This window comes from Aulostomus chinensis, chromosome 12 (assembly GCF_037954235.1).
Source record: "Aulostomus chinensis isolate RoL2024-O1b breed Wild chromosome 12, RoL_Achi_v1.0, whole genome shotgun sequence".
NCBI lineage: Eukaryota > Metazoa > Chordata > Actinopteri > Syngnathiformes > Aulostomidae > Aulostomus > Aulostomus chinensis.
In genome coordinates this window covers 3,249,382-3,272,810 of record NC_141331.1, presented here as the reverse complement: position 1 = coordinate 3,272,810, position 23,429 = coordinate 3,249,382, and the positions used below count along the sequence as shown (strand labels likewise).

Below are 23,429 nucleotides of genomic sequence, written 5' to 3'. Positions count from 1 at the left end.
GCCACTGGGGGATGGTTACAAAAGGTTGAAAAGTCAGAGAACATCAGGAGAGATAAACCAGGGCTGTCACTTTCAAGAGACAAGTCAAGGGAGCTGTTAATGCAACATGATCCAGAAGGTCTAACCCTAAAAATACCTCTGGGCAGCATAGTGGCAGCTACTTCTATCTCTCTAATCAGCAGGTAATCAACTAGTTTCTTTTTTCCTTTGGGAAAACAAAATTTAATCAATGGCAGATTGGTTTCTCAAATTTGTAGTTTGTCTTTTTTCGTGAAAGGGACAGAAAGAATTCAAAAATGTGATAACCTAGTCAGTCATAGACTTGAACTTTGTTACGGAAAACAAGTCGGGGCCGAGTTATTGTTATCGCAATATACAGCAACAGGGCACCTGCACAATTAGTTCAGCCATGAAAAAAGCAGCAGCGCAAACTTCCCTAAAAAAGGGGGCAGATGAAGCCGTGGCACCCCCGAGCCCCATCATCCCCCCGAAACGCTCCAAAGCAAGCCAAGACCAAGTTGTCTCAGAGCCTCGAGGGCCCGCTCATCCAACCCCAACTCCACCAGTCTTCACACGGAAAATGAGGAACGCCGCCGTGGGGACAGGTTGTGATATCCGCCTCAAGGTGACGGTGTCCGGGGACCCCCAACCCTCGCTGTACTGGTACCACAACGACGAGCTTCTCAATATGGAGAACCAGGAATATGGAGGGCTTTGGATTAGGGATTGCAAGCCCAGTGATGCCGGACTCTACACTTGCATCGCCAACAATCACCTGGGGGAGGCGCGCAGTAGCGCTGTGCTTGCCGTCTTGGATCTTGGTGAAGGTAAGGTCCCTGAATACTTCTCAACTTGCAGTATTTCCAGACTGATTTCTGTTGGCTGGGGGTTCAGGTCAAATACTGAACTGCTAAAACAGATTTAAAACAACATGCTAACTTTTTGGGGCATATACTAATTGTCCACAGAGCCAGACAGGAAAATAGATCTTCTCTCTCTGAGAATCATGCTAGTTCATTTAGCAAAACAAATAAGCGTGTATGGGAAGTTTGGTTTTTTTGCCCAGCAGTAATCTCCCCATCCTGTCTCACAGCGTCAGCCGTGATCAGTTGCCGTAATCACTCCTCTAGTTGCCCAAAACCTTTTTGTTTTGTTGACCGAAGTTACAGTGGAGCTCTTGAGGAGCTGCACTAAATCGCTGGGCTGTTGAGAAAGTAGTTCCCACTATGTGTCTGATTGTTAAAATAATGGATCATGTTGTGCACAGTGTTTGGACGGCGGATTGTTATTGGAGAAAAGTGTAAACTTTGAATGGAGGTACGCTAACCTGCCCACCCACGACCATTTATTGAGCTAAGTTAACTAGCATGGGTCTTAGGTTTCTAACGCACCGCACTGGAGAAAACATCTGTATTCTTCTCTGGCTCTGGGGAGGATGGAGGGGAAGAGCACCTCCTAAAAAGATGCTCTGATCTCTCTTTCATCTCCAACCCCCGTCAGAAAGCACAAAAGCTATCCAGAATCCTGACTGTTGTTCCAGGCATCCTGACTCTGCTGCTGGCTGGTCAGTGCAGTTTAACATCCTGGTAGCTGAGTCCTGGTCCTGGGCTCCATTTCATGTCATCCCTGTGTTCATTTATATGATTGTGAGTTTTTTTTGGTCAGTTTTCTGTATTCTGACTGCAGAAATCAAAGGGATTTCCCAGGGTTCATATCTGGGACATAGAAGTTGATCTCGCTTGAATGAGATTTGGCATTAAATATATAACTTGTTTTGATTTAGCCAATAATTCTCCCCAAGTTCTTGAAATCACGTGAGATAATTGTGTTTCATGTGCGTTGCTGTCTTGTCTTAGACCAAAAATGGGCCTGGTTCCTGAAGTCTTCTCACTCATAAATTTGTTTCTTAAAGCGCAAAGTTTTTTTTGTTTTTGTTTTTTTTAGCCCAACCCTCAATGAGGCTTTGCTGTCTGTTGGACTAAAAGTGTGGGCTAAAAAAGCCCTGACGTGTCTAAAATCAAATGTGTGCATCAGAACATTCCTCAAATGAGAGCTGATGCTTTTTTTGTTGTTGATAATTAGTAAGAAATTGTTGCAGCTGGAATGTTGATTTGCTCAGAGACTCTAAAGAGCCACTCCTGAATTACCGCTTTTGACCGTTCTGACCGTTTGTGACGAGCGAGACGGTGACCCAGCCAGGTTCCTCGATGTCCGGCCCGCCATGATCCCTCATCCCTTCTCCCTTAAACTGCTTGAATTCTGAAATATCTCCTTTTTTATGCTTCTTGTGATCTCAGCATTAAATTCAGCTCTTCGGCTCACCTCAGCTCCTTGCAGAGATTACATTACTTCCACAAATATGCCCTTCAGCTCGAGCGCTCCGTCATTGTTCTGCAGCGCTCAGCATGAGTTTGTCGGAGGAAACTCGCTTTTCAATTTAGATCTGCCTCTTTCTTTTTTTTTTCTTTATGCACTGAGAGAATAAATGTGACAGGCAGCCCCAAAGATGAGGACTCATCGCTGCTGAACGGTTCCATCAGTTTAACACGAGTAAACACTTGGCAGGTGACCACCGCCTCTGATGCTGCAAGGAGAGGAAAAAAGAGGACTGGATGCTTAAATAACGACTCCAGCTGCTTTCAAACACAGACGAGAAGCTTTGTGTGAGACAGAAACTTTGGATTAAAAGAGTGGAGGGTGTCTGCAGGGTGGGCAACGTGATGACAAGGAAGAAACCGCAGTGTATTACATTTCCTTCACTGTATAAATATTAGCTGCCTGGACACTCCACATTAGTACCAGAGCACCGAATGAGAGAACGTACCCAGAATGTGATCGTGCACCCTCTTGTGCTTCTTAGAAAATTACCATTGTTTTCATAAATGTAACCAGATACTCATTATGAAAGCAAGACAAGACGCCTGCAAGCACAGGAATTAAACCGTCAGCTCCTTCAAGGGAACAGCAGAGCGAGGAGACGATGCTTTTAATTGATCCTCAAACTGCAGGATAATTTTATTGTTTTGGCTTCAGTTGGTTCTCTTACTTTATGCTCACATAATAAATGGCTTGAGGAAACAGTTTATTAGGAAAAGTAGTCGTAGTAGTAGTAGTAGTAGTAGCAGTAGTAGTACAGTATAACGGCGGGATAACATCAAAACCACGACGACGATAACAACCTTTCCTTCCGTAAGAAGTGGTACTGTCTCCTGGCCCAGGCTACCCGCCTCTACCAGACCAGACCAGACCACCACTGCTGTCCTGGTCCTCAACAACCCCAAACCAGGTGTCTCCCTCCCCGTCACCATCTCTGCACCAGGGTCGAGAAAATTAGTCAAATACGCGATGGACTCAGCCCATCGGTGGTTGTTGTTGTTTTTACTTTGGAGCAGATACTTTGGTCTATTCTTTGTCATTTCATGAAGCGAATTCAGTGGGCGGCTGCCCAGAAAATTACACTCAGTAAATAATTAAAATGGAAGCGCGGGTCAAAATGTGCGTGTGTCAATAGAAACTTAACACAGGCGTTATGTAAAAGACAGCGCTGGACTGGAGCGGGCGGATCAGAGTACTTCATGAGGATTTCAGCTCTTCTCTCTCCGATCAGCAGGGAGACGTATCACCAGATGCTGTCTGTCAGCTCGCCGCTTCCAAAATAGTCCCAAACAGGTGATCCGTTGTGGACTATAGATGCTGATAGCCAGATAGTTCCTCCTGTCACCTGTCAAGGTGGGTTTTTTTTTTTAAATTGTCTACCTCTTTTCTGAACCTTTTCTACCTCTGGATCTACGAGTCCTGTTTAGCACTGACGCGCCGTCGGTGTTCAGAACATTGTTTCCTCAGTCCGTTTTTATTCTGTGGGATATATGAACTGAAAGTGATGGGAGTCTCCTCTGCTGGATGGGTGTCTGCTGGGCCTCTGCTCTCTCGCCCCGCGGTGACTCACCCTCACCAGGTTAATAAAAATAATTTCATAACCATGAAACTGGCCCTCTGGCACAGTCCCTCATTGCTGCCTCTGGAGGAACAAGGTGGTATTAGAGACTAGATGGCTCAGCGCTCACGTGCTTGCGCTGCCTGACACTTTCCTTCCATCCATCTTCTGCTTCTCCGGGGTCGGATCGCAGGGCCGGCAGCCTCAGCAGAGAGACCCAGACTTCCCTCTCCCCGGCCTCTTTGTCGAGCTCCTCACGGGGAATCCTGAGGAGTTCCCAGGCCAGCTGAGAGTCATAGTCTCTCCAACGTGTCCTGGGTCTTCCCCAAGGCCTCCTACCACTTGGACGTGCCCTGAACACCTCCCTAGGGAGGCGTCTGTGAGGCATCCTGACCAGATGCCCCAGTGGCTCTACTTGGAGCTCCTCCCAGATGGCGGAGCTTCTCACCCTGTTTCTAAGGGACAGCCCTGCCACCCTCCGCAGGAAACTCATTTCGGTGGCTTGTACCCGCGAGCTCGTTCTTTCACTCATAACCCAAAGCTCATGACCACAGGTAAGGGTAGGAACGTGGATCGACCGGTAAATGGAGAGCTTTGCCTTTCAGCTCAGTTCCCTCTTCACCACGACGGATTGATGCAGAGTCCGCATCACTGTAGACGCCGCACTAATCCGCCTGTGGATCTCACGATCCATCTCTCGATCCATCTCTCCCTCACTTGTGAACAAGACCCCAAGGTACTTGAACTCCTCCACTTGGGGCAGGGTCTCATCTCCAACCCAGAAACTCCACCATTTTGTGGGTGAGAACCATGGACTCAGACTTGTAGGTGCTGATTCTCATCCCCGCTGCTTCACACTCGGCCGATCCAGCGAGAGCTGAAGGTTACGGTCCGATGAAGCCAGCAGGACCACGTCGTCCACAAAAAGCAGAGACCCAATCCTGCAGCCCCCAAACAGACAGTTATGGAAACTATATATTAACTTTGGCTTTGCACAGCTGGGACTCCGTACTTACACCAGGCTGTGTGGTCGTTGTCGGGGTTACGAAGAATCAGAATAATGGGATCGGTGCAGCTTTTAAGGAGCGTCTTTCCTGTTTGTTTGTGCACTTATTCAAGTAATATGGTCACACGGAGTCGCTGGTCATTTCCAAACTTATGTCAGACTCTCCTTTTTAACCTTCAGCTCGATTCAGCGCTCTACTTGTTGGCCATGTGCGTGGTCTACAGCTGTCCCATCACTCAATGATAGGGCCCAAACCCTCTCTCTCTCTCTCTCTCTCTCGCCTGCCCCCGTGTCCACCGACTCTCTCTAGTTATTTATACAGCGGAATGTGCCAGGCCTTAGATTTTTGGGATGTTAGCCGGCCAACGTCTCTCCTGTTACACAGGAAGACATCAGTGCTAATTTTAGCGTGGCCCTGTGCGACTTTCCTTTCCCTCTACTGAAAAGGTTGATTTTTGAGAGTATCCTCCAAATACTCCCGAGTGTACCTGATGTACTTGTGTAATCAACTTGTGGGCAGAAGGAGCAATGATTGTGGTCTTATTTGGAAGATGTGTTCCTTGTCGTAAGCCTGCTGACGTAGCCTTTGGGAGGAACTTTATACGTCCACTTTGATAGTGACGATGGCCCCTTTCCAATGTGTTTGGATGCTGTCTGTAACATGTTGTCTTGCTCCTGGGCCATGAATCTCTGAGAACAGGTGGAGCCACATTTACACCGTGGAAATCCCCCTACATCACCAAATCGCTCCAACAAGCACATAAACAAACTGGATGGACACTCATTAGAGTACAAACCCACACTGAAGCCAGTGGTTAAAAAAAAAAACCTTGAAAAAGGAGCATTTTTGCTTCGTTTAAAGAATCAGCTCAAAAATTGAAGGGGTTATCCTTCCACCTCTCGATAGCTGTTGTGTTGTTAGGTTACCAGTAGTTTTTCGTCATCCTGCTAACGTAGAACCTGCAGCCTCTAAATCAGTGAATACACTTGGAAATCGATTCTGCAGTCTGCATTTCTGTGGAAAGCTCCTCTTCTTTGATTAGTTTCGTTCCAGTGTCTGCCCTGAGGACCTCGCACCGGAACCCGTGGAGACACGAACGCACAGGTTGGCCTCCAAAATAAAATCATCCCCGCAGCTGATCATTATCCTGGAACAGGGGTGGTCATGTTGCTCATCTCTCTTTGTCATTTCCCCTGAAAGGTGATTGTAAACTTGTGTTTGTTATGTATTTAAGGTCACGTTAGCCCTCTGGCTAGCCGGCTAACAATACCTGACTGTCACGATCAGTTAAACACACCCGAATCCCAAGCTTTGTTTCATTTGGGGGTCGGGAGGTTGGCTCTTCTTAGCAGAGCAGGTTTTCTGGGGCAACCGTGTTGCCTGGTTGTGGTGATGTGGACTCAGGTCATCAAACAGGGCCATGACGAGCGCAGGTTCGCGTTGAGCAGTCGCGCAGAGACACTGCCTCATCTTTGTTGTCTTCGAGTTGATCAGAAATGTTCAAAAGCAACAACAAAGAAAGGAAAAAGGATGTGGAGAAAGTGTTGCTGCCAAGGGAACACAAAGACTCTGGCCGTGACATAATCACCCCACCGTGTAATTAAGCCTGTAGCTATTTGCAGTTGTGTGCGTCTGTGGCTGCAACCATTACATATTTTAGTATGAATTATAGTTAATATGTCATTTTAATGATGTGTCATGACATCACCAGGCATTGCTGGCCCTTAACTACCATCCCTCTGGAGTGCAGCGTGTGTCACAGTTAAATGTGTACGCAGTCGTACCTTTTCCTTCCCCTTCAGGGGAAAAAAATCTTCAGAAACAGCATGTTCCATTCCATTTTTAATAATGGAGGATTATCACACCCAATATAAATGAATTAGCAGCAGTGTGTTATACAATTGCGCTATTAGTTTTACTAGTGCAGCAGTGAGAAGAGCAATTAAACCCTTTGGAGGAATTATTGCTTGGAGTCAATCTCAAGAGTGCTCCAGCTATGCAGGGGAGTGAAAGCAGGAGCTCTGCTGCTGGTTGCAGGAATTTTTTTTTTTCCTCCTTCTGTGCCGACAACATAACACAAGACCAGCGTGTTGAGAAATAAGACACAGACACATGGAAACAAGGAGGAATGGAAGCATGAAAAATGTCAAGCGGTGCTGTAGAACACTGATCTCAGGAGGGCTGCATCACTCCCACAGTTTTCTCTGCCTATCGGTGTGCGCTGCCTGCAGGGTGGAACGCAGCGGAGGAAGATGCTCACACTGTCACTGGCTATTGTGTGGACAGGGGGGCTCCCTCAGGGTGGATGATGTGCATTCAACACACATTCCCACCTGCGCTCAGAGCTCCGCGTTCAACGCTGTGCAGAAATGGATCCTCTCACGTGAGCTGCAGGGGTGCAACTTGTTATGTAACCCGTGCAAAGTGCCTTTGATTTCCATCTGCATTGATTCCGTCCGCGTGTGAGTTGATTCTTTTCCACGGAAGTCGGATGTTACCTGTTGATGTTGATGTGGTAGGAAATGTGATTTAGGCTTGTAGTAATGGCTCGGAACCCCTGGTGCGTCTCGGGGAATACCTCGCTTCTGGATGTGAGCCAAGACATCAAGGTACCTGGCGAGGACTCGCCGAGAGTGGCCGTGAACAAATTCAGGCAAGTTGAATCTTCATTTCCCTCCGTCAGCCGTCGGTCTGCTTGTTACGCTGATTTAACTGTGCGTGCAGCATCTTTTTATTAACATTGTTGCTTAACAACCGGCTGAGGAGAGGGCAGCGACCAGCTGGCAATATGAGATTGAGAAGCTGTGATTAAATTCCTAAATGCACTGTTAAATAAGAGGGGAACTAGAAGAAGACCACCGTGACCGGAGAGTGAATTTGGTTATTAAATATGAACCCTGATTGCCTCTAAATCAGCACTTGGAAATAAACTTCTGAGACGACTTTTGGAGTGAAGCGGCTAACATCATCTGTAGTACTCAGGAGGGGGGTTCTTATCACCGGCCTCCCGTTTTAGAGAGGAAAACCTGGTTTCCTGAGTTTTCGGACCAGCAGGTTTGTATTTTCCGCATAGAAACGATGAAAATTGAACACAAGCTTTTTCCTTGCTCTGAAGCAGGCTCACCAATGCAAAAAATACAATCATTTCTTAGAAGGGATTTGAAGTTTCTTTCATTTTAATCTGGGAAAATTTGCAAATCCCTGGTCTGGGCTGGTGGGGTGGGGGTGGGGTGCAGATTTGTAGGTTCTTTATTGAGCTAATTTACCTCAGTCAAAGTCAGAGGAAATCGCCTCGTCATTGTTTACCTTCAGCTCTGCTGTGTCGGCACTTCCTTCAAGATGGAGGTGGGGGGGGGGGGGGCAATGAGGCTTTAGGAGTTCAGTGGAGTTATGAGATTTAGTCCCAAGCTCTTGTTGAAACTCCAGACACGGTTCCCTCCTCAGCGAGATGGTGGCTTATGTCCCTGCACGGGACGGACCCTTACAGCTCTCTCAGACGGCTGCTGCCACGGTTCATGGCTAACCTCAACCAGTTAGATCCATGAACTGGAGATGCCAGGTGGTGGAAGTTTCTCTCCGCAGAGGGAAAACCTGGGTTGTTCTTTGCTTTTCTTATAAAGAAGGAAAACTCCCATTTCTGATAGAACTGACGCCAAAGCAGCATCAACGCTAACTCTCCAGAGGGGTGTGGGAACGCTGCTGCCTCTCCTGAACCGCAGTTAGCGTGGACTGGTTAGGGAACAGTTGCAACCACCGAACCGAATCGGCAGCCTTTTTGCATTCCCTTTGGGTTTCCTTGTAATCATCCACAGCACACTGAGCAAAACCATCCTGTCCTCCTCCTCTTTTTTGTGTGCGCGAGGGAAAAATCAAGGCGCTCGAGCAACACCCCGATGCCAGCAGTGATGATCCGGTGCGAGTCGCACTTGAAATTTAACCCATGGGTTTTTTTGTTGTTGTGTTTTGTTAAATTCAGGTGTAACCTCATCTGTCAGAGTTGCAGTTTTAGCAGTGCAGCAGCTTTGATTGCTGCAAAGATGCAGTTCTGTCCTCAGTAGGATCGCAAGTTTTGCAAGCTTCCCACTGGTTCGTTCATTTGTCTCTCTAAAGAGAGGTGGGGCCGTCCCTGTGTGGACTGTAAGGCTTCTCAAGCTGGAGTTACACTACAGGATTTTATGCAGGAGTGCCAATTGCTGCTCTGTGTAGCTGCGTAGCCTAGCGTGACTCCAGCAAGCACCATTAACCTCCAACTCCCTCCGCAGTCGATAGACTCAAACTCCAGTTGTCTCCCCCTGCAGCACTTCACCTAAATGCCTTTTCTACATTGGTGGTGCATAAAAAACCAGCTCTCGCCTCTGTGTTTGTTTACTCTGCAAGTTCTCCTTCTTGCGAGTGTTTTCATGGGAGCTTTGGTTGGAGTTGTGGAGTGTGTGTGTTCGGCTGCAGTCATTAAATGTGTGACCAGTTCTTCCATCAGCTCTGAAATCGGCTGAAGCCCCTCAGTTGGTGTGTGCTCCCGCTCTCTTCATGATCTCTCAGTGAACGCTGGTTTGTGATGGGCGGCCTCGCCCAGAGAGACCTCAGCTGTGTCTTGTTAGCGATTAGCCATCTGGGTGTAGTTCTTTTGTATGTGCCCAGCTTCGTGCTGGTGTTTTCAACATGACTTTTCTTATCGGCTGTCTCATCTTGGCTCTCCTCTTCCTGTTTCTGGATTTTCGTATTGTTGGGTTTGATCACCTTGTTGTTGGATTTCAGTTGTCCCAGGTTTGATTTTTGCTTTCCCAGGTGCTCTCCTTTATGTGTGTGTGTGTGTGTGTGTGTGTGTGAGAGAGAGAGAGAGAGAGAGAGAGATCTCTGCACAAGCCTTGGACTGTCAGGTGGTGTTCGTGGTGGGGACCCTGTGCACGTCCTGTTTGTGACCTCAAAGATGACTTTTGTTCCAGTTTCCGTGTTGTTTTAAGTAAATTCATCCGATTGTGCAACAGGAGACGGCTGCTCGTTCAGTTTCTGATCGCCAGTTTCACATTTCACGCCACATAAACTGGAGGAAGTTATAAATTCCAGCAAGAATGTTCTAACTGCAAGAACACAGCTCGACCGATACGGTGCCCACCTGCCGACGTCGTCCTGGAGCTGCAGTGTCACGGCTCAACGCGCAGCACCACTGACCAAGCAGGAGTTCATATTTGACGAGTTGGCAATCAGGTCGCGTTGCATCTCTATGCTGCTCAAATTCCAGCCTTCGGAGTTGAGACCAGCGTCTCAAGGGTGCTGCAGCAACATTTTGTACTTGTTGACCAACGCTCTTGATGAACAAGTTATAAATTTAGGTACCTTGTGTATTTTTATTCTCTAATATTTCACCCAAGACTTAAATATACGGTTTTATTTCTCTCATGTTTTTACTCTCTTCCATGTTGTCAGCTTCTTTTCAGAAACAATTTAAAATCATTTTCAGGAGGCATTCACCTCACACGAGAGCCGATGAAACTTCGATTCACAATTTGTATGATTATGCAACGTAGCTTTCTTGGAAAGCTGATTAAATGACTCAGACATCTCGACCATCTGATCACGTATCACACCACCAAAAACTAACTATTTGAGCCCAAAGATCAAGTTTAAAAATGGTATTAATTGTCGTCGCCCCCCCCCCCCCACACACACACCCCCCCCACACACACACACACTAAATTCTCTCAGGGTTTGCCAGGCTGTTTTACTGCCACTCAGCTGAACCACTATCATCTCATTGTGTTGTTTCACTGGAAGAGATCAAGCGATAGCTGCTGTTTTTAAAAATAATTCCACCTACTGTGAAACTCACCGTGAGAGCTGCCGGGATGCCAGTGACTCAATGGTGCTTTCTATTTTGAGTTCTACAGATGATTGATTTCTCTCTCAGTCTGACAAAAATGATCGCATCTTTCTGACGGTACAGCTGGAAAAAAAATGTTTGGTTGAGAGCAACAAAATATGAACATGGTGGTTTTCCTCATGAGAAATTAAATTACATTTGCATCCATCTTCTATATTTCCTTCCGGGACAGCTCAGAAAATATTTTTAAAATATTTTATATGAAAGTCCAATTTAAACTCACAGTATGAGTCGGGGAACAGGTTTTATAGCCCATATTAAACAGTTTCACCTCAACAAACGAATGCACCTCTTTGTTTTCAGTCAGTCAGTAAATGTACAAGCATCCCTGGACGTCAGTGCCTGACGTTTGTACGAAGCTTAGCTGCTAATGTACCAAACAGATGTCCAAATTAAATGTTTCCCCTTCAGACTCATTTTGATGGAATTTTTACTTTCTATTCATTGGCTTCTTTCTGCCTCCTCAGTTTCTGCTCATAAGGGAAAATCAAAAACTGTGTCATCGTGTCTCATTTGTTAACATTTTACTTTTTTCTTTTTTTTCCCCTCCACCTGTAAATGTACGTTTTACAGATTCTGAGACAACAGATGATGAAGCTGAAGACCAATTTGAGACCAACGAAGACAGTGGGGATCTTGAGGACCAGCGGGTGCAGACAGGTATCCAGCGTCCTTGCAGTTTGGTTATTTTTCTGGAAATGTTGAGATTGGTACTTGTAGACATGAAGGAGGATCCTGAAAAAGCTCATAAAAGGATCAGACTCATGTATATGGTGTTAAACTATTTAGTTCACTTTTTATGCACTTAAAAGTGATAGAATTTAAATATATAGATTAGAAATGATTTACACTGAGCAGAAATGTAAGTGTATTTCTCTCATAGGCCCATATTTTGATGGATATAGAAAACTATGATAAAGTGTCATTACTTTACACGGAACATGTATGTATCTTATTGAAATATAGAAATGCATCTTTACAAAATAAATGTGCGTTGACAAACTAGAAAAAATGACCAAGAGGAACACAACTGCAATCGAATAGATGCAGTAAAAGAACTTCGATACAAACCAGTTGTACACACTTTTTCTTCTTTTTTTTTAACTTGAAATTATGTACATGTACTTTCATAAATGTAGAGTGAGCCAATATAATACAAGACGCACTGAGACGTAAACTTAGTTTGGCACTTAACTCCCATACTGTTATTATTACATTTGCTGTACTTGAAATGTGCTTCTGTTTTTACGGGAACAAACAAGCTGTAAAAGCTGTACTGACAAATAATATAAAGGTTTGTTTTTTTTAATATATTTTCATCAGATGCTGGTCAATTTTAACTTGAATGTCCATGAAGATTTCTGGTTGTGTTTGGCCCCTGGTTGGTTTTGTACCCCTAAAATATTCAGGAACTGCAGAGTGGGATGTGCATTCTCAGCTTCACCACTCTGATCGACTGCTACAATCATTTGGTCCATGATTGTTGTCAAAGTATTGATTTGTGCAACTTCAACTTCACCTTATTTCAAAGGAGAACTCAAAGAAAATATCTTTCTTTTTGAAATGAAGTGATGGACAAATGCGCAGATGATGGCAGTCGAACACAAGGACATGAGGATCACGCGAACACAACCAGGCAAGAGAGAAAACACCTCGGCAGTGTGGTTTCAATGTTGGAGTCACGTTTGATGCTAAAATACATTTTCAGCTGATTATGAATGAGTAACAACCTACTGATTCCAACAGATTTTGCCTCAAATCCTCTATTTCAGGAGCCAATCAAATGATTTTACAAGAGAATCTCCCCAGCAAGTCCTCCCACCCCCATCCCCGAGACTTGTCAAACGCCCCTCCACCTCTCCGATGCCCACTCGCTCTGGTTCAACTACACCTGTCAACTTACGTAAGAAAATTGTCGTGCCAACAGAATACCAAGACACAGTGCCCGGAGAGTTTGAAGAAAAGGTTAAAATGCCCAAATCTGCGTCCCAAGCCCCAAGTAACACCCAGGACTCTCGACCACAAACTCCACTGAGTGAGCACTCTCGCAAGGAATTCAACCTCAGACCCTCCCCAAAGCTCACCAGGGCCAGCTCAAAGGTTTTTGAGAAGGTACGTGATTTAGAGGAGCGCAGACGAAGTCTTGATATTCCAGAAGGTTCCATTTCAGGGAGATCCTGGGCAGGGTTCAATCGTGCTGGGTCTGTGGATTCAGATGATGGAGGGAGCCGGTTGGGCATTTCGAGAGAGAGTTCAAGAGAGGACCTAAGAGAGGCCCTCAAAGAAGACGCTGCTGAACGGAGATCTATTTTTAGACAAAGAGCTGCTTCGCTGGAGGAAAAACCTCGCTATTCCCAAAAGGTTCAGGACATAGAGAACAAATTCACAGAGGAGCTCCAGCGTATTAAGAAACTTGTCGGAAAACCTCACATGAAGAAATCCTTTTCAACTGAACAGCTCACTCTGAAGGCCAAACAGCGCCAGCCTTTCAGGAAAATTGAACCTATTCCCCCACAAGTTCTCCAAAAGCTCCAAGAAAGGGAACGTGTTCAGTGGGCGAAGGAACAAAGAGAAAAGGAACTCAATCAGCAACCAATGCAGCAACTCCACCAAGAGCAGCGTCATTCCCAAATCCAAAAGACAGCAAGTGGTGGTATAACAGGTGGCACCCCGGAGTCGATGCAGTTATCGGACTTACCAGGACAACGATCATTACGAGAAATTAGTCGAGTCAGTCCAGTCACAGAAATCATTCAGAGGTCGTCATCACCGGCACTACACCGTCAACAAAGGGAGGAGTCGCCAAGCAGAAACATTGCTGAGATGACGATACGAAAGGTTGAACGAAGGCCCCCAAGTCCACTTGTCCAAAAGGTATCACGAATACAAGAGTCCCCTCACGTCCCCGAATCTCTTGTGCAACCGGATGGCCCTTCAGGGAGAAAGACGCCAGTTGAAGTCGTGTTGAGAAAAATAGAAAACAGACCTGAGAGTCCACTGGTGCAAAAAAGGGCTGTCTGTGTTCTGGACCGTCTTCAAGCTTCGCCCAAACACCCAAAGATTGAACCAGTTGCTCCAGTGGAGGAGAAAATGGAGGTAGACTTCCCCATACAAACCTCCAAAGTAAAAATCCCTACAATTATTGTTGAAGATGAAAAGATGGAGGAGGATGTTCCTGCGAATACGAGTGAGCCTCAGCAGATAAGTGCCAAAGACGGGCAGAAGCAGAAGACCAAAGGAAAGAACCGTCGCCAGCGACCCTTGTCTCCAGAGTTAGGTTAGCTATCTTTTCCTTTCTGTGGAAGGCATGTCAGACATATAACCCATTCCTTCCTTTTTTTGATTATGGGGGGAAAAAAAGTTCTGTCTTTTGTGAAACGATGCAGATTCTTCAGATGATTCGTATGTGTCAGCTGGAGAGGACCCAATGGAGGCGCCTGTGTTCGAGTTTCCCCTCCAGGACACCGTAGCTTCTTCCGGTTCGGACGTACTGTTAAAATGCATCATTGCAGGCACCCCCACTCCTGAAGGTGCAGTGTTCTACTTTGCGTCTGGACCAAAAAAAATTAAAAAGGAGTAAATTTAAGGAATAAATAACTTCATGTCTTCTGTGATTCTTTGCTGTAGTTACCTGGACGAAGGACAACACTGAAATCACCAGTGCTGCTAATTATGCCATTAAGGTGGAGGGTGAACGACATAGTCTGCTCATAAAGTCAGCTAAACTACATGATGGTGGAAAGTATTGTGTTACTGCTGTTAATCAGGAGGGCCGAGTGTCCAGCAGTGCCACCGTTGTCATCAAAGCAGGTAAGTGGCATTTTCATTTTTCCTCTTCATTGTTGATAAAAAGGCGCCTTGCAGTTGGACATGTCTGGGTTTTTCATCGTTGAGAAGCGCGACCCCAATCTGGTAAATCAGCACCACAAGTTTATAGTAAGCAGTTGGTAAATACCGCAGAAATCAGAGAGGAAATCCTATCGGCTCATCTGAATCAGCTCCAACTGCAGTCAGGGGGTTGCCACGACGATGCTGACTGCTTAGCTCCTGGTCATCGAAACTCTGCTGAACGACATCTTTTGAATTATGTAAATACTCAACTGCTACTCTCTGAGTTTTAAAACTGTGTGAGACAAGACAAAGAGAGACAAGAGTCTCTGTTGAACACAGTCATGAATTTTTTTTTTTTTTTTGTGGTGTCAAAAATGGGAAATGCAGCGAAAGAAGGAAGTTTCTAAGTTTCTAATTAAAAGTTTTGGCTAATATTTGGCATGAATCAATTGATCTTAATGGACACAAGTGGTAAATCAACTGATATTAGCAATATTAGGAATCAATCGGCTGAAATTAGCCAACACCAGCAATTAATTGGTAGCTCTTATCAGTTTTATGAAGTGATTGGTCATCGTTAGCCCGTTAGCTCATAGCGACTATGATCTCGATTTCAAACTTTGTCTTCATCCTTTAACGGGTTAAAGCTGGTTTTTATTAGAAAGTCAGACAGAATGTTGGTCAAAGTAGAATAGGATCCCATGTTTTCCCATAGATTAGTTTTGAAATAAAGCAACTGTTCATTTACAATCCAAAGTACAAAGGCAACACTCTTTCTTCATTGGTAGGAATGATTTGATGTTCTTTTATAGAAATAATACTGGGGGGGGGGGGGGGGGGGCATTTTGGCTTCCTCCGACAGCGGCGTCGTGCCTCATGTTATTCCTCTCCTGCTCCCTTATCATTATCTCTCTCAGCAAATTGTATGTGCCATATATTCCAGCTGAACAACCACACTTATAGTTACCATAGCAACTAAGAGGCGAAACTGAACCTATAAATTGCCCACTGAGGCGCGCTGGCTCCACTCACTGTGAATCAACTATTGTTTGGATACCACGTTTGACATTTTAAGATTGTTTTAAGGAGAGCTGAGAATCATCTGAAAGGCTTTGTGTGTCTGCTTTTCCACACATGAACTCCCTGAACTCGAGCCGTTTTATAACGGCACACGAAATGCAGACGGAAGCTTTGCTTGTTATCAAAACCACCGCGTGAAACCCCTCGTGTTGTGTTGACAGAGTCTGTTCAGGAACCGAAGGGGATCCTGGGAGTGCCCCTGGACATCAGCAGCCCTATCACGTCCGATGAGGAGTACCTCAGCCCCCTGGAGGAGGGTATGGATTTTGGAGGGCCAGAGCCGAAGAGGATCATTGACACACAGTTCAAGAAACCCCCCGCGTTCCTGGTGAGACCGGCCCGGCTTCATTAGAAACCGTAGTGATTTTTCCCTTTTAAGAGTGTAAGATTTGTACGTGTAGCACTGACATCTCCTTTTCTGACTTGTCATTTTCAAAACACTCACAGACAATGTGTTTCCGGGGGGGGGGGGGGATGATTCCAGGATAAACCAGGGCCGGCTGACATTAACCGATATAAACGATTATTGGCCTGATATTAGTGATGAATCGACCGATATAAGGCGTTAATAAGCCGATATTTCATAGTATTAGAACATTTATCAGCCAATATTAGCCTAATCTAGCAATTAACTGTCAAATAATAGCAAGTAAATTGACAATATTTGGCATCGGTTGTCTGATTTTGGCCGATATTAGCAATTAATGGACCGGTAGTAGTGATTGATCAGCCAGTAATACCCTACATTAGCCTGACTTAACAATAAATCAGCAGTCATTAGCAATACATCTGAGAATATTAGACATTATTAGCAAATATTATCCTATTCTAGTGATGAATTGTCCGATAGCAGCAAGTACTTAGCCAGTATGAGGCATTAATCAGCCAATTTTAGCTGACCCCAGCAATAAATTGATATTAGTGATTAAACTGCCAGTATTATTGATTAATTGGCCAATATTTGGCATTAATTGGCTGATATCAGCTGATGTGAACACTTAATTTCGTGCAGTCAAAGGGGCTTTGTGTATTTACTAATTCTTCATGTCAGCGTCGGCTCGTATCGGCCGGGTCCTGGCACAAGAACGATATCTGCTGTGGTTCTGTGGTCTTTATTTAGAACGGGTAGAAAAGATCTCCCAGGTTCTAACGTTCACATTTCAAACAGGCGACAATGAGCGATCAAACAGTCATCGAAGGACAGGAAGTCACCATGTCGGTGCGAGTGTGTGGACAACCCAAACCCCTGCTGTACTGGTACGTCCCCCGCCGCTCGCTGCTTCCTCTGGAGCACAAACAAGGCTGCACGCCTTCACACTTTGTTCCAGAACGTGCTGCTTTGATGCATCCGAGAGGAGAACTGGAATCTCATTATGTACTGAGCGCGGGTAACATGTTCTCTGCATACTTCACAAAGCTTTTCATGCTCGGAAACCCTAACATGTCTGCTTGGAATGATCTGTGTTTCACTGGCAGCTCTGGGTTTGTCAACAGGTCGATTTGTGTTTTTGAAAAACCGCTTCACAAGCTGAACCCTTGTAAACCAGGACACCAGCTTGGAGTTGTGAGGGGGTTGATATTCTCTGATTGCATGGCTGTGGCGTCCAGCATCACTAAAACTCCACCAGTTAGCTTGGCCTGTTAGCAACACTTTGTGCTGATTCTCTCCAGCTGCCATCGCCACAACTCAGAAGACTGCGTGTGTTTGTGTGGAGAAAAGTTGTCACACAGCTGCTCCTCGTGTTCTCGTCTCGCAGGCTGAGGGACCGAGTGGCAGTAAAAACCGGCCCGCGTCACGTCGTCCATGAGACGGACAACGACACGTTTGAAATGAGCATCAAGTCGGCGCTGAGGTCAGACTCTGGGACTTACACCTGTAAGATCATTAATGAATACGGGACGAAGCAGTGCGAGGGGAAGCTGGAGGTGAAAGGTACGCTTCCTCGGTACCCCCACATCGCTCTTCTTCTACCACGGAATATAAACTCAAACCTTCTTCTGGCAATGGCTTTCCTCTCCACCCAGCACCTCCAGTCGAACCCGGTCTGGCTGTCATCCGCCCAGTCAAAGACATCACTGCGAAGGCAGGAGAGACGATTCTGTTTGAGTGCCACATCATCGGGCCGAAGGACACTGATGTGGACTGGCTGGCGGACGGGAAGCTGATCCAGCCGGCGTTACTTAACTGCAAGATGCACTTCGATGGAAGAAAATGCCGTCTGCTGCTTAATTCAGTGCATGAGGACGACAGTGGGACGTACACGTGCAAGCTCAGCACCGCCAAAGGTATTTCTGATGAGAATTTAGATGCGTGAAATGTAAAATCAGTCTCCTCAGCGAAATTTCAGGGATTTTTCTTCTATCTCCCTTCAGAGGAAGTGACTTCATGCGGCAAACTCAAAGTCATCCCCTCCGTTGAGCCTCTTTTCACTCGCAAGCTGGATGTTCTGGAAGTAATCGAGGGGCGTAACGCTCGATTTGACTGTAAAGTCAGTGGGACGCCGCCGCCTCAGGTGGTCTGGAGTCACTTTGGTAGGATTGTTAACTGGTTTTTCCAAAACCTGATCATAGCACTGTTTCTTACACTCAGATATATTTGAAAGACTTGTTAAGCATTTAATTTTCAACTTTTTTTGTCCGACTTGAAGGAACATAAACTTTTTGGGAAATACCAGTCCGTCATTTTTAGAGACCTCACTGTCTCCTCTCTGGTGCATTACGGAGCTCCAGACCTCCACCAGATGGACAGAAAAATCTCAAAAGTCAACAGATTCACTTTCCCCTTAAAAATGAGAGTTGTGTTTAACTTTTACTGTGAAAAAAACTGTTGACAATTACAAGGCGATGGCCCTCGGCCATCACTTGCTCTGCCTCCAGACTCTGCAGTTCCTCCTTTGTGTGTCCAAAAGATGTTGTTAAGTGTACTTCCCATAAAGTCGGTGGATCCTTAAAAAGGTTTTCCATCCACCTGCACATTGTTTGATGTATGGATATGATCCTTCTCCGTAGATCACGCCCTCAAAGAAAGTGAGGATGTTCGTATCCTTCAGGAGGCCGGACGCCACTCCCTGATCATCTCTCATGTGACCAATGAGGACGAGGGTTTCTACACTGTCACAGCCCATAATAGTCACGGCGAGGCCGAGTGCTCCGCTGAACTCTACATACAGGAGCCGCGTCCAGCCATCTCCTCGCAGATGTAGGAGCGCCGCTGTGGGACCTTTAAAACGGCGCGTGCTGGATTGCAAAATTCAGAAGTCCCTCACCCACTTTACCTTTTTTTTTCCCTTCAGGGCAAAACTGGAGAAGATGCCTTCGATCCCAGAGGAGCCGGAGGTCCCGGAGAATGAGGTGGAGCGTTTCACTATGCCCGACTTCATCAAGCCGCTTTATGACCTGGACGTCATCGAGGGAAAAGAAGCTGTGCTTAAGTGTAAAGTGGCCGGATTGCCGTACCCCACCATCGTCTGGTTCCACAACGGCAAGAGAATCGAGAGCACCGAGGACAGAAAGATGACTCAGTGTGAGAGCCTGAACATTCAGCAGCAGCACCCACTACTGCAGTCCTAGAGCTCTCTGGTTCTGATGGTAGTACTCAGTAGTTATCAGGAGTACTCAGGAGTGATCTAGAGTACTCAGTAGTGATCATGGGTATTCAGTATTTATCACGAGTACTCAGTAGTTAACGTGAGTATTCAGTATTTATCATGAGTACTCAGTAGTGATCATGGGTATTCAGTATTTATCATGAGTACTCAGTAGTGATCATGGGTATTCAGTATTTATCACGAGTACTCAGTAGTTAACATGAGTACTCAGTAGTTAACATGAGTACTCAGTAGTTATCATGAGTACTCAGTAGTTATCATGAGTACTCAGTAGTTATCATGAGTCCTCAGTAGTTATCATGAGTCCTCAGTAGTTAACATGAGTACACGGGAGTTATCATGAGTACTCAGTAGTTTTCATGAGTACTCAGTAGTTATCATGAGTCCTCAGGAGTTTTCATGAGTACTCAGTAGTTATCATGAGTACTCAGTAGTTATCATGAGTCCTCAGTAGTGATCATGAGTCCACAGGAGTTAACATGAGTACTCAGTAGTTATCATGAGTACTCAGTAGTTATCATGAGTACTCAGTAGTTAACATGAGTACACAGTAGTTATCATGAGTACTCAGTAGTTATCATGAGTCCTCAGTAGTGATCATGAGTCCACAGGAGTTAACATGAGTACTCAGTAGTTATCATGAGTACTCAGTAGTTAACATGAGTACACAGGAGTTATCATGAGTACTCAGTAGTGATCAAGAGTACTCAGGAGTTATCATGAGTACTCAGGAGTTATCATGAGTACTCAGTAGCGATCAAGAGTATTCAGTATTTATCATGAGTACTCAGTAGTTCATATGAGTATTCAGTAGTTAATTCTTATTGTTTTTCTTGTAAACTTCTTTTTCAACAGCTTCCATGTCACGCGACTCCAAATCGATGCCAGACACGAGTGCCAACCTGAACAAATACCACCCCCCTTTGTCTGTACTTTGAACGATTAAATTTGTTTTTCTTTCTCATCCTTTCACTTTACTTTTCTCCCTCCAGTCCGAGACGTCCACAGCCTTGTCATCCGCTCCGTGTGCCATGCTCACGGTGGCGTCTACAAGAGCGTCATCTCAAACAAAGTAGGAAAGGCCACCTGCTACGCTCATCTCTATGTGACAGGTATTTATTTCTTTTTTTGGTCAAACATCCTCAAGTTTTTGGCCTAAATGTGCTACTAACTTTGAATTTTGATCATCCACACCAGCAGGAGCTGCCTGTGCTAGGCTACCAACTAGCAGCTTCTGACTCCATTGCCACTGTTTTCAGATATCCTCCCCGACCCCCCCGATGGGACGCCAGTGATTGAATCCATCACCGGTAAAACTCTCACCCTGAGCTGGAAGAAGCCGAGGAGGCTGGACCCTTCCATTGGTACGCTGGGGGGGAGTCAGACTTCCTCAATGCCAATCAGCTGACAGTATTTTGTGACTCCACTGAACAGAACGCTATCAGGTTTGCCAAGTGTGGCAGGGTGTTCTCCCGGGTTGTCAAACTGTAGTGAATTCTTCCACTTCAGAACCAAGCACCTTGATGTACGCCATCCAACAGCAAGCCCTCGGCTCCATCCAGTGGATCATCATCGCCTCGGGCCTGAAGGAGACCACCTACACCATCACCACTCTCTCCAAAAATGTGCGCTACGCGTTCAGAGTCTTGACCATCACCTCCAAGGCCTTCAGCAAGCCTTCCACTGCCACCGACCCGGTGCAGCTACTGGACAGAGGTACCGTCAGGGTCCGTCAGCATCCGCCCAGCTGTGTGTCTGCTACAAGCTCATTAAATATAAACTGTGCTGTGACTTTCAAGGCCCCTATCTTCAGGAGGCTCCGGTGATCATTGATAAGCCCGAAATCGTGTATGTGATGGAAAACCAGTCAGTCACCATCACCATCACCCTCAATCACGTCAACGCCGCCGTCATCTGGAAGAGGTACCTCTGCTGTCACGTGTCCACTGTCTCCCCCGCCTAAAAGAAACTGGTTCTGATATAAACGACTCTCCTCAGGAGGGGGGCGGTTCTGGCCAGCAAGCCGGGCCTGTACGAGATGACCATGCCAGACGACGACCAGCACACGCTGAGGCTGCTGAAAGTGAAGGGCGTCGATGTGGGAGAGATGATGTTTGTAGCCTCCAACAAGTACGGCAACGACAAGTGCGCCTTCACCGTGGAGATGGCAGGTAGGCGCCACCCCCAACCCCACCCCCACCTATCTATCCATCTGTCTATCAGTCCATCTCATGTCTCTCTGTCCGCAGCACCGCCGACATTTGAGACCATCATGGAGGATTTGGACGTTTGTGCTGGCGAGACACCTCGCTTTGCCGTGGTGGTGGAAGGCAAACCCGTCCCCGACATCCTCTGGTTCAAGGTTTCTGTCCATTTTTAAAGCTGCGCAGTCAGGTCGTTTGCAAAATTATGGATCACAAAAAAAAAATGTTTACGCGCCTGAAAGATAAAGACATGAATGCAGAAATAACGATTAAATGACAAATCAATTATTTTGGTAACCAGAAAGGCCGCTTATGCATTCCCACATTTATTTCCAGAGTCCTAAACCTATAAATTTGTGTGTTTCTAGGTTTTTTTGGTCTCATTAATTCTGTAGTTTTCTAACATCAGTCAGCATCGATCACTACAACCATGTCTGATGCTCGGACCGCCTTATTGACATAATTAAATAAATGTATTAATTGTTATTATTATATATTAACATATATATTACTGTGAAATTATTTGTGTAAATGTAGCAATACAAAAAACAATAGATGTAGAAATACTGAAAGATAAGTAGATAATAAACAAATACAGAAATCAATTTTTCTTACCTAAGATATTATTTTTAAAATGCGTTTTCTATATTTGATCTCTTTTTCTTGCATTTATTCATTCTTCTTTTGATTCAGTTTTAGTTTTTCGCAGGAATCAAAGAATATACGGTTGAGGACTTCTTTCAAACTTGCTGTGCTTGTTTCCAGAGTGACATCCTGCTGTCCGAGGGCAGCCATTACACGTTTGTGTACGATGACAACGAATGTTCCCTCGTGGTCCTCAACGCTTGTCCAGAAGACTCGGGGGTCTACACCTGCACCGCCAGGAACTTGGCCGGATCCGTGTCCTGCAAAGCCGAACTCACAGTTCATGAAGGTAAAGAGATAAAAGTCTGTGTAACCTTGACAACATATATCTGCATACATTTACTGAAAAAAATCCACGTGAATGCAGCGAAAAGCAAGGAGGATCCGATTGAAGATGAGGAGACCATTCTGAGGAAGATGCGCCGACTGACCGACCACTACGACATCCACAAGGAAATTGGACGGTGAGCTGTTTATCAGGTTGGCTCGGGCCAAAGACGCGCCGTCTGCACCGTAGCCATGTTCACCTGTCTGTGTATCACTTTGTTGTTTTTTTCCCCAGAGGTGCGTTTTCCTATGTGAAACGTGTGACCCAGAAGGTTGGTAAAATGGAGTACGCCGCAAAGTTCGTGTCCACCCGGGCCAAGAAGAAAGTGTCTGCCCTGAGAGAGATGAACCTGCTCTCCAAGATGGATCACGAGAGAGTCATTTTATTCCACGACGCCTTCGAGAAAAAGAACGTGGTCATCATCATCACAGAAATGTATCCTTGAAACGTGCGTGAGGCGAACAACCGTGGAGAGGAAACGGAAAAAACCCTGCTGATGATACAAATAATATTTCTTGTTTTTTCACTTTTGCGGTCACTGTAACTGTTACATATGTGTGGTAGAAGAGCTCCTTAATTACTCTGTTCAGATGCCACGAGGAGATGCTCGACAGGTTTACTCGGAAATCGACTTTAATGGAGTCTGATGTAAGTTAAACCCGGGAGCGTTCAATGTCCGTCCAGCTATCAAGCAATGAATCAGCTGATATTGATGCTGTGTTTTTGGGCTCAGGTACGTTTGTGTATTAGACAGCTGCTGGAGGGAGTGGATTACCTTCATCATGCCAACATCATACACCTGGATATTAAGGTCAGTATTCTTCCATCTCCTTCTTCTCTCTTGAATATAACAAGCATGTGTTGACAAAAAAAACAAACCAACAACCTAAAATATTTTATTCTGTGGATCTATG

The 23,429-nt window shown here is 45.6% G+C and overlaps 1 protein-coding gene across 1 annotated transcript in view; it reads left to right on the top strand.

Annotated features, from left to right (window-relative positions):
* Window positions 1–169: 169 nt before the first annotated feature.
* Window positions 170–23,429, top strand: part of spegb (striated muscle enriched protein kinase b) — a 37,207-nt gene continuing 13,947 nt past the window's right edge. The window contains exons 1-24 of the mRNA XM_086219675.1: window positions 170–827; window positions 11,393–11,479; window positions 12,389–12,455; window positions 12,592–14,096; window positions 14,206–14,349; window positions 14,447–14,629; window positions 15,892–16,058; window positions 16,899–16,987; window positions 17,488–17,663; window positions 17,756–18,016; window positions 18,104–18,262; window positions 18,740–18,929; window positions 19,024–19,253; window positions 20,331–20,450; window positions 20,598–20,702; window positions 20,848–21,054; window positions 21,138–21,261; window positions 21,337–21,509; window positions 21,588–21,700; window positions 22,308–22,476; window positions 22,555–22,651; window positions 22,750–22,950; window positions 23,106–23,163; window positions 23,249–23,326. Coding sequence (XP_086075801.1) covers window positions 410–827; window positions 11,393–11,479; window positions 12,389–12,455; window positions 12,592–14,096; window positions 14,206–14,349; window positions 14,447–14,629; window positions 15,892–16,058; window positions 16,899–16,987; window positions 17,488–17,663; window positions 17,756–18,016; window positions 18,104–18,262; window positions 18,740–18,929; window positions 19,024–19,253; window positions 20,331–20,450; window positions 20,598–20,702; window positions 20,848–21,054; window positions 21,138–21,261; window positions 21,337–21,509; window positions 21,588–21,700; window positions 22,308–22,476; window positions 22,555–22,651; window positions 22,750–22,950; window positions 23,106–23,163; window positions 23,249–23,326 — 5,121 coding nt within the window. The 5' untranslated portion in view covers window positions 170–409. The remainder of the gene's footprint in view (window positions 828–11,392; window positions 11,480–12,388; window positions 12,456–12,591; window positions 14,097–14,205; window positions 14,350–14,446; window positions 14,630–15,891; window positions 16,059–16,898; window positions 16,988–17,487; window positions 17,664–17,755; window positions 18,017–18,103; window positions 18,263–18,739; window positions 18,930–19,023; window positions 19,254–20,330; window positions 20,451–20,597; window positions 20,703–20,847; window positions 21,055–21,137; window positions 21,262–21,336; window positions 21,510–21,587; window positions 21,701–22,307; window positions 22,477–22,554; window positions 22,652–22,749; window positions 22,951–23,105; window positions 23,164–23,248; window positions 23,327–23,429) is intronic.